The sequence below is a fragment of the Protomyctophum bolini genome (assembly GCF_963924005.1).
Source record: "Protomyctophum bolini genome assembly, chromosome: 1".
Lineage (NCBI taxonomy): Eukaryota > Metazoa > Chordata > Actinopteri > Myctophiformes > Myctophidae > Protomyctophum > Protomyctophum bolini.
The window spans coordinates 50,160,358-50,177,346 of record NC_137862.1 but is presented as its reverse complement, the minus strand read 5'-3'; the positions used below and the strand labels follow the sequence as shown (position 1 = coordinate 50,177,346).

Below are 16,989 nucleotides of genomic sequence, written 5' to 3'. Positions count from 1 at the left end.
CCTTGTTTGTGCCGAATCTGGGTTGTACATGGTTTGTTGCACTCCCTCTGGTGTTGTGGGTGTGGACTTCGTTTACATTAAGGAAGTATTTAGACAGGTACATGAGTATCTTGGTGGTGTATCGAATCTTGTGGACCAGACCCATTGCAAGATGCTGTACTCTGTCGTCGACCCTAAGCCATCCCAGCCTGTCAAAGTGGGCAGGGGTGAGGTGGTTTCGGGGGGTGAGGCCAAGTAGGAGCCTGACCAGTTTGTTTTGGGAGGTCTGGAGCCTTGTTTTAAGGGCCTTTGAGGTGCTGTGGTACCATGAAATGGATGCATAGTCAAAGAAACCTTGTACGAGGGCTCCTGTTAAGGTCTTCAAGGTGTTTTTGTTGACCAGTGAGGAGATCCTGTAAAGGAATCTTGTTCTTTGATTGACTTTTTTGATTACGTTGGTGGCCATTTTATCACCGGAAAGATTGGCCTCCAGGATGGAACCTAGGTAGGTAATTTCATCTTTTCGTGCCACTCCCAATTACAGGGTGGGAGACCCGGAATACATATGAAGGTAAGTGTTCAGTTTGAGTGAACAATAATTGTCGGTTGCTTCATGGGAATATAACTTTATTCTGAGAAAGAGTATTGACTTTTCCTTTAAAACGTATATTCACTATTGTATGTATATGTCACCTATAGTAGGGTGAAGGGTCATATAGCCTTCAACCACACACATTGCTGCTGAGATCAGCTCTTAGCTTATGTAAAGAAGGACAATGGTATGCACATCCCAGTTTCAGAATACGGTGCTGGATCCAAAAAATGACTAAATGAAGAAAAAAGTGGAATGTCGGCACACAATATAATTCTGCTCCCCGTCAATCAGCTCTTAGCTTCCCATTGTTTATTCATTCCCGCCTTTTATTTGTACCTTTTCTCCTCTCAGCCAGCGAAACAACACAATGGACACTTCCCCTTGCTTCCTGTAGCCTTTCCTGCTCTGCATTGACACGCACGCACACACACACACACACACACACACACACACACACCACCGGTACACTAATTTGTGACGCATCGATTGGCTCACTCATTCAGACAGACACGGACAGCAGACACGTTCACTCACTCACACAAGTGACCTGGAAATATCTACTTCTATGCTGCCTTTGTTGTGACAGACTGAAACACATTAGATATTGATTGATGAACGGTATCTATCTCTACAGCACAGTGGAAATGGAAAAACACGGGACTATATTGTGTTCAGAACAGTCAGAGAGACAAGATGTTTACACGCTGCTCTCAAAACTAAGTTTGCAACAAAAGTGCTATGCTTCACTCGCTATGGGTGAACATTTCTTCTCTCTCACGTAAAGAATAGCAAACATCATTGTAATGGTTAACCCAGTGAAAACAAACAGTTCTCCCTATCAGCAGCTGGTACTAGCCTACTAGATACACACTAGTAACAGTGCTGGGAAAAAAAACTGCAGACCACCAGATTGCTTTCTGTAAGACTAGCGGAATCTAGCTTATTAAAGGCCATGGTGAGTGAAACAGGGAGTCTAGTCACTTGGAACATTAGAAATAATGAAAAGCACCATGTGCGTGATGTGATGTGTGCATGTGAGAGAGAGAGAGAGAGAGAGAGAGAGAGTGGTGTGTGTGTGTGTGTGTGTGTGTGTGTGTGTGTGTGTGTGTGTGTGTGTGTGTGTGTGTGTGTGTGTGTGTGTGTGTGTGTGTGTGTGTGCATGCGTGCGTGTGTGTGTCACGTCTGGTCCAATACACTACATACATGAACCTTTCTTCTTCTTCTTCCCCCTCCCCTCTCTCTATCTCACTATCTCTCTCTCTCTTTCCTTTCCTTTCCTACACTCTCATCCTAAGTCTTCTTCTCTTTCTCCGGCTCCTCCTCCTCCTCCTCCTTCGCTGGGGGTTGGACCTCCTCTGTGAGGAGCTCCTCCCCCTTCGCTGGGGGTTGGACCTCCTCTGTGAGGAGCTCCTCCCCCTCCGCTGGGGGTTGGACCTCCTCTGTGAGGAGCTCCTCCCCCTTCGCTGGGGGTTGGACCTCCTCTGTGAGGAGCTCCTCCCCCTCCGCTGGGGGTTGGACCTCCTCTGAGAATTGCTCCTCCCCCTCCGCTGGGGGTTGGACCTCCACTGAGAGGAGCTCCTCCCCCTTCGCTAGGAGCTCCACCCCCTTCGCTGGGGGGTGGAGCTCCACCGTGAGGAGCTCCTCCCCTGCCACACGTGGCGTCATGCGGATCACCACGCTGCAGTCGGCCGACTCGGACACGGCGTCGTCATCGTCGAGCAACGGCCGCGCCCGGGGGATGGGGTGGGCTCTGTGCACCGGGGCTGGAGGGGGCTGATCAGGGTCACCTGACATCTGGGTGTGTGTGTGTGTGTGTGTGTGTGTGTGTGTGTGTGTGTGTGTGCCAAAAACACAATTGAAGCGTTAATCGCAATTATTCGCGTGACAATTAATCGTCCACTTAAATGTGTAAGCCTGACAGTCCTATATTTAGGAGGTGTTGTGTAGTACTTTGCAGAAAATGGGTTTCACTTCCTGTCAAGGTGCGACTCAAGACAAGTATTCTCCATTATGCAGACCGCGGCCATCTTACCATATAAGTTAATGGCAAGGTGCTAGCTATAGGTGCAACTTGCCATTGGCAGCCCATTCATCCAAACAGAAAAGTCCTATCTGATTGTATTAAACAACGTCAAACTCACCAACATTGCAGCTGTACGGAAAGCTTGAATTATTCTCTTTCTATCCTCAAAGTGTTTGTTTCATAAAAATCCACTGTATACATGTTATGAGCTATACTTTGTGTGCTGGAGTTTGGAAGCGCTCGTTAGATATCACTCAACTGACCTGTGTACCACCTGTTTTGAATTAGCACATAATGCAAGAGGCAGCAGGACATTGCTTTACTGAAAACGAGTGCTTCCAAACTCTGATGGAAACATGGCCGTGGTCTGCAAACAAATGGTCAATAGGACCCAAACAGACAGGCAGGAGCAGAGAAGGTTAAATTAAAGCATTTATTATACTGAAAACACTAGGTGAACAGAACGGGAACAGGAACAGGAACACCATAACATCTATACTCAAGGACAAGCAGGGAACATAACACACTGAGGGTTCAGTGATTTCACTTCATTCAAACATCACCTCTTTTTTTGTTTTGTTGTCATATTCCTCCCTAATATAGAGGGGGGGGGGGGGGGCAAAAAACCTTAGTTTTCGTTTTTGTCTAGGTGGCCCAGCCTTCATCCAATCAGGATAGAGAGGGGCCTTCCGGCAATCATGATCGAGCGGGGGCGTCACCCCCACTGTAGTGCGTGCATGTGCACATCTTACCGGGGCAGACTGGGGGGTTTTCCAAATCACCCAAATCACTGAATGCTCCTTTAAGTAGACACAGGGATAACAATACACAGGTGAACAGAACTAACAATTAACACATTACTGGCTGAGACTAAACAGGACACAGGTGAAATACAATTGCAGTTACAGACTGGTGAGACAAGCCAGGTAACAACAAATGGAGCAGACAGGAAACACTATAGGAACAGAACTACAAAATAAAGGTACACAGTACACAGTTCATGACGCCACCTCTTTTTTGCTGGCTTCCTTCAGCGTGGCCCAGGTTCCCTTCATGCCCTTTTGTTCAGTGAGGTCTAGCGCTATTTGCAACATCTTGGGCTCCTCCTTGGCTTGGATAACTTCCTTAGTTGCCTTAATTTCCTTCGCATCTGGCTTCTTGCCTTTCGTAATCATCTCCCTGTAGAGGGACAGAGAGAGAGAGAGAGAGAGAGAGAGAGAGAGAGAGAGAGAGAGAGAGAAGGGAGACGGGAAGGTGACTCACACTAGAACAAATACTTTTGAAACACATAGTTGCAAAGTAAAAGGAATAAGCATGTGTGTGTGCTACAGTACACATCACATATTACATAATATGCATCTTATACACATTATAAACACACACACACACACACACACACACACACACACACACACACACACGCACACACACACACACACACACACACACACACACACACACACACACACACACACACACACACACACACATATAGTGTGCATACCTACTGTATATGCACAACACATTTGCACAAACACCCATTTACACAGGAACTGTCTGCAGGCGCACGTAGTTTGCAGAACATACACACCACTACATAATTTGCTACATTGTCCAAAAACCGGCACTGCTGTGAGCCAATGCTCTGACTGAGTGACCCACAGGGAGGGTCACCAGCCCCGGCTAGTCAGACCCTGATTCCCTCCCTGTCTGCCTGCCTATCAGATAACACAACCACAACTAAAATGACCTCCATCCCTGGGCTGACCTTGTACCTCATCCTGACACTAAGAGAGGGCAGAGGGAGCGCAACAGAGAGAGAGAGAGAGAGAGAGAGAGAGAGAGAGAGAGAGGGCAGAGGGAGTGCAACAGAGAGAGAGATAGAGAGAGAGAGGGCAGAGGGAGCGCAACAGAGAGAGAGAGAGAGAGAGAGAGAGAGAGAGGGCAGAGGGAGCGCAACAGAGAGAGAGAGAGAGAGGGCAGAGGGAGCACAACAGAGAGAGAGAGAGAGGGCAGAGGGAGCGCAACAGAGAGAGAGATAGAGAGAGAGAGGGCAGAGGGAGCGCAACAGAGAGAGAGAGAGAGAGGGCAGAGGGAGCGCAACAGAGAGAGAGAGAGAGAGAGGGCAGAGGGAGCACAACAGAGAGAGAGAGAGGGCAGAGGGAGCGCAACAGAGAGAGAGAGGGCAGAGGGAGCGCAACAGAGAGAGAGAGAGGGCAGAGGGAGCACAACAGAGAGAGAGAGAGAGGGCAGAGGGAGCACAACAGAGAGAGAGAGAGGGCAGAGGGAGCGCAACAGAGAGAGAGAGGGCAGAGGGAGCGCAACAGAGAGAGAGAGGGCAGAGGGAGCGCAACAGAGAGAGAGAGGGCAGAGGGAGCGCAACAGAGAGAGAGAGGGCAGAGGGAGCGCAACAGAGAGAGACACAAGGGAGCAGTAAAGCGTAAAGCTTGCTGTGAAGGAAGCACAGTGTGTGTGTGTGCGTGCGTGCGTGTGTGTGTGTGTGTGTGTGTGTGTGTGTGTGTGTGTGTGCGTGTGTGCGTGTGTGTGTGTGTGCGTGGCGTGGCGTGTGCGTGGCGTGGCGTGCGCATTGCATGCGGAGCAGCAGCCCTCTGGTCATTGCATGCGGAGCGGCAGCCCTCTGGTCCTCCCGTCATCTGGATATCGTCCCCCAGTAAACTGGCGAGTCTCAGACCACCGTCCAATGAGCATGGCGGTGGGCTGGGCTTGGGGGAACCGGGGTTCCATCTCACTTGGCCTTCTGCCGGAGGAGTTTCTGGGACTCAGGGTAGTGGACCAGGATCTCTCCCAGGTCTTTCTTATCCAGGATGAAGAGGTTGGCGAAGCCGTGGGCCTTCACGTTGGCGGTACGCCTGTTACCTCCGCCGCCTGCCAGCAAACTGAACCATTGGAGAAATACATCTCGTTACTATATAGTCTGAGTCTCAACACAAAGCCCATCCTTCAACCTCTGCCGTTGAAGTTTACCGCCTTCGGATTGCAATTTGCAATTATAAAGTGGACTGAAACGGAATGCATTTCATCCATTATTATTAATTAAAACACGAAAGCATTTAATATAAGACACTTTTCATTTGCCTGACACCAGCATGCCATTCATTGCCACATTTATGTGATCAGCAAATCATCAAAAGGGAAGGAACTCCAACCTGATTTCACCAAACACGGAGCCAGCCTTGATGGTCACAAACACAATGGACAGGTCAGGACCCCCGACCACCAGCACCTCCCCTTCTTTGATGATGTACATCTCCCTGCCAATCTCCCCCTGCAGGACACATGATGATTATTTTAAAACAAAATTCCAGACACCAGAGGTTTAAAAAAAAATATATATTATACTTTTTATGACTTCGTATCAAGAGTAATATATTATACTAGTGGTAGTGGCCCGCACATGTAGAGTTCGGGTGGCTACGCGACCCTCTACAATCATGAATTGAACAAGGTGGACCCTCTTGTAAACAAGTGTAATGCTTTATTGGGTCGTCCACTCACAGTTAACAGTCTTTGTATTGCGTTGTGCTTGAAATGTACTGTAATTCTGCAAACTGTTAATAAATATTTCAATCAAATCAATCAATCCACCGCCGATCAAACTGATATGCCCATACGGTATCTGGAGATCTCCGTCAGTCCTTGTCCCTTTTATGCCCAAATATGGGCATGATGTCATCAATATAATGCCACTACTGTGTGTAGTACTTAGTACTGTATGTGGCATGCGCCTTAACCACTAGGCCATCGGCACCCAAAGCCAATTTTAATATAGGATAGGATTCTGCAATCAGTTAATAACAATAACATTTTCAATCAATCAATCAATGCTGTTTTGTGCACACGGCATGAATATGAATGTAGGCCAAACATCAATGCAGTGAGTGTGTGCATGCACACACTCATGCATGCTCACAAGCACACGCATTGACATACACCCACACACACACACACACACACACACACACACACCCCCCCACACACACACACACACACACACACACACGCACACACACACATTGACTAATCACTCATGCACACATCCAAAACTGGGTTTTAAATGAAAGGCGGACGGTGTGATTCTTACCTTTTTACAGACAAAGTCCCCTGGCAGGTAGACCACAGACTTGAGTCTGAGGAGCATGTCGTACATCATCTGTCTGTCACAACCCTGACGGAGATGAAGAAAGAACCATGACTAACAAAATACAAACTTCTTCTTGGTTATAGCAAAAGTGTTGTTGTTGAAAGTCTGTGCGTCTACTGTATGTGCAATTGTGTACAGTATGTACAATTGGGTGCATGGACATGTAAGTGCACGTGCCTGTGGCGTGCCTGCGTGTGTGCGTGCGTCTTACAGACCTGAAACAGGGCTACTTTAGCGATAATGGCAAAGTTGACGTCTGAGGCGATGTCCATCCTCATCTTGATTGGAAGCTGGACAAGCAGCTCCAGTTCATCTGCACGACAGAGACAGTACAGACAGAGAGTTCCAACGTCAGTTCAGTTCAGAGTTAAAAGCTGTCTAATTCTGTTCATCTTAACCCATTTAGACCCGAGGACGATTCTACAAATGTCGGACCCCCATCTGAAAATATGTAGCCATACTACTGTATATGCTCGATAACAGGCTTGATAAGCTTAAAGCTTATTGATACCGGGTACTCGATAAGCTTGATATCGGATTTTTTCGGGCTATCGGTTATCGAGCTCCATCCCTATCCAGTATCCCGGGACACCCCCAGACGCAAAGATTTGAGTTTAAAACGTTTGCTCTGCCTGGGCCGTGGCTCAGCGGTCCAGGGCCGTGGCTCAGCGGTCCAGGGCCGTGGCTCAGCGGTCCAGGGCCTTGACTCAGCGGTAGGGCTTGTCCAAAAATTGTCCAAAAATTGTCCAAAAATTGGATTCGGATATTCGTTTTAAAAACCCACGTGGATTCGAACAATTCGAGCCATTCGGATTTCGGATTTCAATTCGAGCCAATCGGATCATTTTTTAATAATTATATTTACACCAATACAACCTGAGACATAACATTTAAGATCGCATTGCTGGCGCAACTCTCTCTCTCCGCGCATTGGTGTTGCTGAAAACTGAGATGGAACGGAACGCATACATTCTCCCTTCTCCAGTAAAACATTTTTCTTAAATGAGCAATCCTACCACACAGCCTTATGAAAACGAGGCACGGAGGCAGTGTTAATTCTGCTGCATTATTATTATCTGTGGACTGTGGGTCTGCTGCCGAGTGCCGACGTTATGAAACTTTTTAGCTGGCTAGCGCCTGCGCTCCGCTGTTATGCTCAAATTAGTGACCCTAAAGAATTCTGAGGCAACATGGCTGGAGACGAGGCAGCCAATCAGAACTGCGCTGCGCTGCGCTGTATAGTCTGTGTTTAGGAAGAGTGCGAGGCAGCTGATTTATTCTTCAATGTATGCCGTTGTCGGCGTGTCGCGTGGCAAATATAACTAATCTACAAGCTCACAAGTCACAACGCTTACCCATGGCACCGAAAACTAATAATAATAATAAATAAAAAAATATTTTTTATTATTATTTTTAATTCAAACCTTAATTTTATATATTCGGTTATTAATTATTTTTTTTGTTTCGAATCTATATTCGGATATAGAATATTCGTTGGCAGCACTACTCAGCGGTCTAGGGCCGTGGCTCAGCGGTCCAGGCACCTTGGCTAGTGCTGCCGGGCAGTGTGCCGCGGGTTTTCTGCATGTCATCCCCCCATCTCTCTCCCCATCTCCTGTCAGTCCCTCCATAAAAAATAAATAATAATAAAGGCGAAAGCAACAAACAAAAAATGTTTTCGCTCTGAAAGAATATACATTCCAGATTTGAGCCACATTTTCACGATTTTTCTTTCTGTGATTTATTTGTGCTCTCTCATTCGTCTGCTGGGTTGTGTCACCTTCCTTGGCCACTTTTCTGTACAGTACTGTTTGTGAAGCATACAGTGTTTAAGAAGAGAAATTATTCATTATTGAGTTATTACGTAACAGCACTTTTTTTTAAATCAATTCTGCTCATGGAACATTAACAAAAGCATGGTTATGAAAGTCGATACAGTATGCATGCATTACAGACATAATTAATAACGCCCGGGGTTATTTAATCCATTAAATCATAGCGCCCAGCACATTTAGCGATGGAACGGAAGCTATCCCGGATGTGGCTGAAGTATAGCTTGATGTAGCCAAAACACTCTCTCGACAACAACGGGAAGTATGATTAATTCTATACCGCGACTAGCGACGGGACCGCGATGGGCCGTCTAACACATAACCTTTTCTCAGAATTGGACGGAATGATTTAGATCAAGAGTTATTCACGTTTTAAGATTTTCGATCTCGTCGGCTAAAATGGGGGGGGGGTGGCCTTTTCGATGACGTCCCACCGGGAAATAACATCAAATGTTGCGCAACAGACGCCTATGGAGCCTATGGAGCGATGCGATCGGTTTTGAATCTTTTGATATCAATAATCTCTTAGCTCTTCTTACCCAGCATGCCCTGGCTCTTCCAGGTGTAGTCGTACCACGTCTTGATGCGGTTCTGGACTCGACTGGGGATTTTTTCTGAGTTCATGTACTTGATGGTGCCGTCCATGCAGGATCTGTAGTAGTTCTCCCCCGCAGTCGCAGCCCCCACCACGTCTCTCATCTGGACCCACATTTAAAGCATATCACATCCCCAAAAGAGTCACATTTTAACCTTTTTTTCCCTCTAAAGAATATAAAGTATAATATAGTAATATATGTGTGTGCATGCGTGCGTGCGTGTAATGCATTATGTAAATTAAAGCAGCGAAGCAAAGTGAATCTATATGCAGAGAGGTTTTGGTTGACTGACCTGACCAATCATGGTGGAAAAGGCAAAGACGCCAATAAAATAGTTGACACCCTGGAAGCTGATCTCAAACACGGTTTGAGGGTCTGGTAAGCCTCCGATAGTGATCAAAGTCTTCACGGCATAGAGGTAACAGCGGACGTAGCTGCACACACATACAAAACATCCATTGATCATTGAATGCACTGTGGTAAATGACACAATCAAATGTCTAGCTTTGTCTTTGTATAATCTGTATTTCTATACGTTATATATCTAAAAGGAAAAATGATTTAAAAATACATATTGTTTTCAAAATATATTTTTGGATGTACAATTACCTACTCAAAATATTTGAATATTTAAAGAAATTCCTCCTGTATTTTTCTTCTTCTGCATAAATCGTTGCTGTCTCCATTTTTGAGGTTTTTGGCATAAATCAGTGCTATTGAACACACTTTAGGTCTGTGTGTTGTTTCGAAAATATTGAACCAATGGAAAGTAGTAAAAAGTGCTTTGGACAAAACCTCTTAACTCCATTGGAACCTCAAATTGTCTGCTAAAACAACTAACTCCACCACCTCGCCCCCTCTCATGGAAGTAATTGACAATATATAAAGTTACGACACCAACTTTGACGAGGCTGTATTGCTTTGTCATGAAAATATAAGGTTTTCTTAATTTCCTGAATAATGAACATTTGAGTTATGAGGTTTCCTCCAGACAGCAGAATATATACTATTCATAGCACAAGAATGGCTAAATGGAAATAACAGCAGTTTGTCCATACGCAAAGCCCTTGCCATCGTAGACCCATTTGGTAGAACCCAGTCCTTCCCAGTCAGAGCCCCAGTAGAACAGACAGGCGTTGATGTGGAGAGAGTAGAACAGGTAGAGTGTGGTTCGGATGATCCTGAACAGGAATGACGATAATTACAAATAAACACAAGAATCATGGATTGCAGGTAAAAACCATAAAATGTATACGCACACACGCACGCACGCACGCACGCACGCACGCACGCACGCACGCACAAATAACAATGAAAATAGTTAGACAATGTACTGTAATTAATGTTCATGAGGTGTGTGCAATTTGAAAATTCTTCTGCTACCTGTAGATGTAGGCCTTTGTCATCACAGATTCGACACGGTCGTTGAATTCGCCAAAGACCATATACTGGGAGGGAGACATAGTTTCAGTCACAATCACAAATACATAGCGTTTTATTACATTAAATTACATTATATAACGTTTGTTTTTGTTCCAAGAGGGTTACTAGAGTGAGAAACGGTGAAATCATCAAATATTTCAGAGAGATTTCGTTAACTCAACACATCGAGAGGAGGACTTCAGTAGGTGTTATGACACAATTACATGATTAACATAATGTATTATGCTTTAAAATAGTTTTTTAACTGTGTTGCATTGAATGAAATTGATGAACTACAACATTCGAGGGATTTGAACATTTTAAAATACTTTTGTCATTAAGATTTTTGCCCGGACAGTGGATGATAATTTGGCACTTTAGAGCTGAATAATATTCAAATGAATAGTTTGCAATAGAAATATTTCTGGGTCGAAAGAAGGGTATGAGTTGAGTTATTTAATATTTATATGTATACATTCTTTATGCCCTTTAGACAACAAATCTGCACGTCTCTTCCATGACACGCATACATATACAGTAGTAGCCTACTGTACCTACGTACAGTACAAATGAACTGTTCTAGAACCACAACAGTTCTATATGCCAACAAAAATCCCCTACCTTCAGAAGACGTGGGAATCGCAACAGACTGTTGACCCCAGTGAAGACGTAGAATATCTCCATGGGACATAGACTTATAATATCCATCTGTAAAATGATTTACCTTGTTAACTCAGAATTCAGAAGCAGTATATTTCCTACATTTATATTCATCATACGCACAAGGAAACTGGTGCAGGACTATCAACATTATGCAGAAAGAACCATACAGACTCATGAGTATCATCATAACATAATTTGTCAACATGTGACCAAACTAAATCTAGCTCTGCCAAATCTCTGAGAAAAAGGCTACTTCAGCCCCCCATGGGCTTACACAACGTATTACCTCACCTGTATATCTGTTTCTTATCTTACCTTGAATCTTTCAGTTGACCGGTAATGCTCATACATTTCCTTTTTATCAATCTGAAATGTAAGAAGATTCAGAAGGTTTTATACGTGTGACTGACGCAGGATCATGTGTTTACTGTATTTATTGTAACAAAAAAAAAGTAAGACAATTTAACTGACCACAATGTCTCCACCACGGACAAACTGCAGCCTGGGCTGGAATACGATAATGTCTATGACGTAGATGGCGTCACAGGTGTAGTCCATAAGCAGCCAAAACCAGAGGTTTTCTGGGGTCTGGTAGGGGAAGGCCCAGCGCACAGGGATCAACCACACGTTCCAGTTCCACGCACATACTACCAGGAACAGCCAGCACACATACATTAGGTCTATGGAAAACAAAAGGAGATTTTGGTCATGTCATGTTCAAGTTCCTGATTCAAGTCAGCTCAGTTTAGCTCAGTACAGTTCAAAATAAAATAAAATAAAATAAAATAAAATAAAATAAAATAAAATAAAATAAAATAAAATAAAATAAAATAAAATAAAATAAAATAAAATAAAATAAAATAAAATAAAATAAAATAAAATAAAATAAAATAAAATAAAATAAAATAAAATAAAATAAAATAAAATAAAATAAAATAAAATAAAATAAAATTAAATTAAATTAAATTAAATTAAATTAAATAAAATTTAAAAAAATAAGATAAAATTAAATAAAATTAAATTAAACCTCAGCTCAGCTCAGTAAACTCAATTCTGTTACATTAAATTCAGCTCAAAAGATCAAAAAAGTATAATGTTCAGTTCTGTTCAGATCTGTTCAGCTATATTCTGTTTCGACTCCATATACCTGTAAACGGGTCAATGTTTGAAGGGAATTGATAACCCAGAATAGCTTGGAGCCAGCCGGGCAGTATGGGCATCTTGAATGGTAATTTGATTGGTTGTCCAAAGACCACAAAGGGTTTCTCCTCCTCCTCCTCCTCCACTGCTTCAGCCGCTACTTCCTCCTTCTTCTCCTCCGCTGGGGGGGGAGGCGGGGGAGGAGCCTCAGCGGCGGGTTTTCGCACTGTGAAGATACAAATATATACGGATATATTGCAAAAAAATGAGATTTTAACCTTACTACTACTTTGTACTACTGGTGCTTTGCAGAGGAAAATAATGATGTTAAAAAGAAGGAAAAATGTTATGCACATTTATAATAATAATAAAAATAATAATCAATTCATAATTTACATTTGGGGGATATCTTTCACAATAATTAATGTACATTCTAATCTAGACGTTCTAATGATCACAAATAAATATATTGCAGGCATTTTATTTACTTTTTTCAGGGTTAAAGGTCAAAGGTTACAAATTGTTAAACATGTAGTCCAGAGATTTTGAAGTTGTGTGAATTTCTGCCACTGTGGTAATTCATTATATGCAAATATCATGACCAATGGCGTTGTAAGACTAAATAATGAACATCAATGGTGATGTTTAGGTGAAAAAAGAACAGAAAAAATAGACGCAATGCCGCAGATGGAGTGAGCAGGTTCTATACTTATTTACAATAGGAAAAAATAAAAAATATAAAAAAGAAATGTTCACACAGTCCACACTGAATTAAGCTGTTGGCTTCATCGGGAAAAAGGATGAAGCTTACAATTTGGGTCTGATGTGCACACTCTTCTAAATGTTTTTATGTTGTTATTGTTATTTAAGTGACTGTACCTGTGGGGACAATGGGACATATACTGTACACTGATGTATTTGCACTGTGCCTATTTCTCTATTTAACCCATTAGACCCATGAGGACGATTCTACAAATGGCTTCTAAATCCTAAAAGGTGTCTGTCCGTGGTCGTTCCTTACATTGTAACAATTCTTCTTGTTCTTCTTCAGAATCATCAGGGTCCAATATCCTCTCCATTGACCTCGCTGTCCTCGCTTTAAACAGCTTGAGCAGTACAGAGATGTGCTCGTCCATCTTCAGACTGCCCAGGGTGGGAGTCGATGCTGACATCACTGATACTGGTCTGGATAATGGGCTGTCGAACAGAACAAGAGGGTGGATGAGAACTGATTTAACACAGTTATCACAGTGTGTGTGTGCGTGTGTGTGTGTGTGTGTGTGTGTGTGTGTGTGTGTGTGTGTGTGTGTGTGTGTGTGTGTGTGTGTGTAAAAGGTACTCATGTGTTTTATTTAAAGTATCAATACTGTAACATAGAAATTCTTAAAAATAGAAGTCTGGGATTCAAAATGTACTTGACTAGAAGTACAATGTTGGTATCAAAAGTACTTAAAGGACCACTTCACCACTTTTCAACCTATCTTCATATAATAGGTCCTCACTAATAATCATGATAAAAATGGCACGATTTTTACAAAAATGTTTAGATTTTCATTATCGTGAGAACGATGGCTTGAGGCTTCCATTTTCGCATTGTAACTTTTCAGGACTAGAAAGCCTGCAGCTTCTATTAGCTTGTGTTCCCCATCGATGATGTCACTGGAGGACGGTTTCTGAACTGCCCACAGCCCTCCTATGAGACACATACAGAGTAGAACAAAATTGCGCCATTCTTTCATGATGGTTAGTGAGGACCTATTATATGAAGAGTGGTGAAGTGGTCCTTTAAAAGAGAAAGTTCTCATTATTCATTGTGCAGTTTTGAAACGTATACAATGTATAAGAAAATCATTTGAAAATAGCAGATCTACAAGCTCACAAGTCACAATGCATCACATTGTGAGGCCCAAAATGTATATGCTGAAGTGGTTAATGTATGTTTTATAATACTAATCAAAATCTACAAAGTAACTAAACAGATAATTGGAAGTAGTCCAGTAAAATAAAAGTACCTTGAAATTGTACTAAGTACAACTATGTACTTAGTTACGTTACACCACTGTGTGTTATTATATAATGTTTCTCACACGTACTTTGCACTCAAGTGTGTGAGTGTGTGTGTGTGTGTGTGTGTGTGTGTGTGTGTGTGTGTGTGTGTTCCACCGGCCCCTCCCCTTACAGCTGCCAGCTGGTCACGTGATCAGTTCTACAGCCAGACACTCCTGCGATATCTCACTGCATTGAGATTGCCTTCAATGATGACAACTTCAAGTTCTGCCTTGCCTGTGAGACAGACACTGCCCCATACCATACCAAGCTGTTGTGGCTGCGCATGGATCTTCCAGACGTTCCCTAACACCGAGTGTAAAATGAATAAAGTGTAAAAATGTAAATTGTCAATATGTGTATAATATATATATATTTTCCTTGTTACTGTGGGAGAGAGCAATCATCCAATCCACTATAAGCAACCCAAAGCAAGGCTGAATACCAACCACTTGCCATTTTGGCAAAGTTTTTGGAGGCGCTACCCACACGTTTAGTTGTGTTGCAGCTGTTGCTCATTCCACAAAAAAACGTCCTGCACATGATGCTACATTCATTCAAACTCACATTAATTTAACTCTGACTGGGGAGAGAGTGGTAATAATAATAATTGAGTCTAATAATCATAGCGAAAGAAAATATTTCTAAAGAAGAAGAGAAAATATAATGGTAAATGTGTAACAATCAAAATCGGATGGAATTTTGATGTGGTGTCGCAATGTCGATATGGCATGGCGACTATCAAGAAAATAAAGACACGGCACTTCATGTCAAAGGTTGCCAACCCCTGCTGTAGAGTAGACTACCTACTTCTTTTACAGCAATGTCCCCATGTCCCTATGTCCGTCCCTATGTTTAGAGTACCAACAGGGGGCACTGTTGCACCACTGACTTCAGACTGGTCTCATGCTCTGCAAACTCTGCAATTGTTACTGTAAATTTGTATTGCCTTCCCCCCCCCCACAACTCACAAGAATATGTGTAGTCAATGTCTGTCTGTGGCCCCCTCCCTACCCTGGAGGTATTGGGCAGAGGGGAAAGGGCCCCCAGACTGCATGCCCCTGAGCCCCCTGCAGCGCGGGGAAGAGCGCCGCATGGTCGCCACAGCGGTGAGCTGCATTTTTTCCCCCCAGAATCTTTGGTATATGACCCGGCCGGGGATGGAAGCCTGACCTCCCAGTCCCAGGTCAGACACTAACCGTCCACAATACTAATAATTATTATAATTATTAGTATTATTATTGACCACAAGGCCATTGAGCTGGTTCGGAGAGAGATGCCCTCTCTGCCAATTAACATAACGTTGTACAAATCTCTCTCTCTCTCTCTCATTAGCAGGCAACAGTGCAGCACTGTCTCTCTCTCTCTCTCTGTTTCTGGCACAACAGCGCCCCTACTGGTACTCATAGTCGTACTGGTGCTCATTAACGTCACATAGGTGAACCAACGCGTGAACACGGACATTGCTGTTCCTAGGAGTGGTTGCACCACTCAAAAACAGTTCAGCTATAACACACAGTTTGGTAAGAAGCCGTTTTATTTGATTTATTTGAATTTTGCATTGAGCATTTCAACTACTTTTGACACTTTTATTAATTTATTTTATTTTTTTGACACTTATTTGAGTCAGGATTATGGCTGTGATACAGAAGAGCTGACCTGGCTCCAGTATTCCATCTGCCTATAGATGCCGGGAATGGACGTTTTCTGAAGTGGTCAGTTTGAAATACAACACTTACATAATCAGTAGGCTACTATAGATTGCTAATGCTTACAGTTGCTTCAAACACTTAATAGTTATTAACTAATGTTAGAATGCAATAATTCAATGACATGTTTCAGTCACCTTTCTCTTTTTACTCTCTTAGTCCATCTTAGAATCGTTGAGTTTGTGATAAAAGCATGAAATTTGGTACACTTATAGGATAGCCAAAGGCATTCCCAAAAGATTTGGATGTGGAGGCATCATGAATTTTCAACATGGCGCCCATGGCAGCCATTTTTCAACAACCGTTTTCTTTTTGTCGGTGTCCACTTGGAAACTGGAAGGTTCCGAGTTTGATCCCCAGCTCCCCCAAAAGTCAATGTCGAAGTGTCCTTGAGCAGGACACTGAACCCCTAATTGCTCCCGATGAGCAGGTTCTTGCATGGATTCCTCCAGCATGAATGTGTGTGTGTGTGTGTGTGTGTGTGAATAGGTGAATGTAGCACAATCTCTGTAGAACATCTTGGCTAAAGGCGCAATATACAAGCCCCCAGTGAGGATCTCCAGCGTTGAAGCACTCGGCCCTAGTGGTTGGAGCGTGAACTGCAGGCGGACCCGTGGATTCATGACGAGGAAACCCCGTGCAGCTGGGCTTTAACTTTGCGCGGTCGGTTGCACTTCGGGCATTGGCCAACCACAATTGGGTGCTTCAAAACGCCACTGAGCAACTTCCTATATGAAACGAATGAACTGGTGAGGAAGTTTCCATAGTGGACAGTCTGAAGGTGGTTACAGAGGTAATTCACCTTTAGCAAAGCCCCGCCCT

General features: G+C 43.4%; 1 protein-coding gene across 1 annotated transcript; it reads right to left on the bottom strand.

Moving 5' to 3' along the window:
- Window positions 1-1,859: 1,859 nt before the first annotated feature.
- On the bottom strand, window positions 1,860-15,554 carry cngb1a (cyclic nucleotide gated channel subunit beta 1a; the record flags this gene model as incomplete). The annotated part of the gene is given in 18 exon segments (XM_080771331.1): window positions 1,860-2,192; window positions 2,195-2,324; window positions 3,603-3,776; window positions 5,348-5,494; window positions 5,765-5,883; window positions 6,700-6,783; window positions 6,975-7,072; window positions 9,131-9,290; window positions 9,480-9,621; window positions 10,246-10,368; window positions 10,571-10,635; window positions 11,231-11,317; window positions 11,588-11,638; window positions 11,744-11,952; window positions 12,420-12,638; window positions 13,434-13,609; window positions 14,623-14,764; window positions 15,473-15,554. Coding segments are annotated over 18 exon segments (2,541 nt in total).
- Between the last annotated feature and the right edge of the window lie 1,435 nt (window positions 15,555-16,989).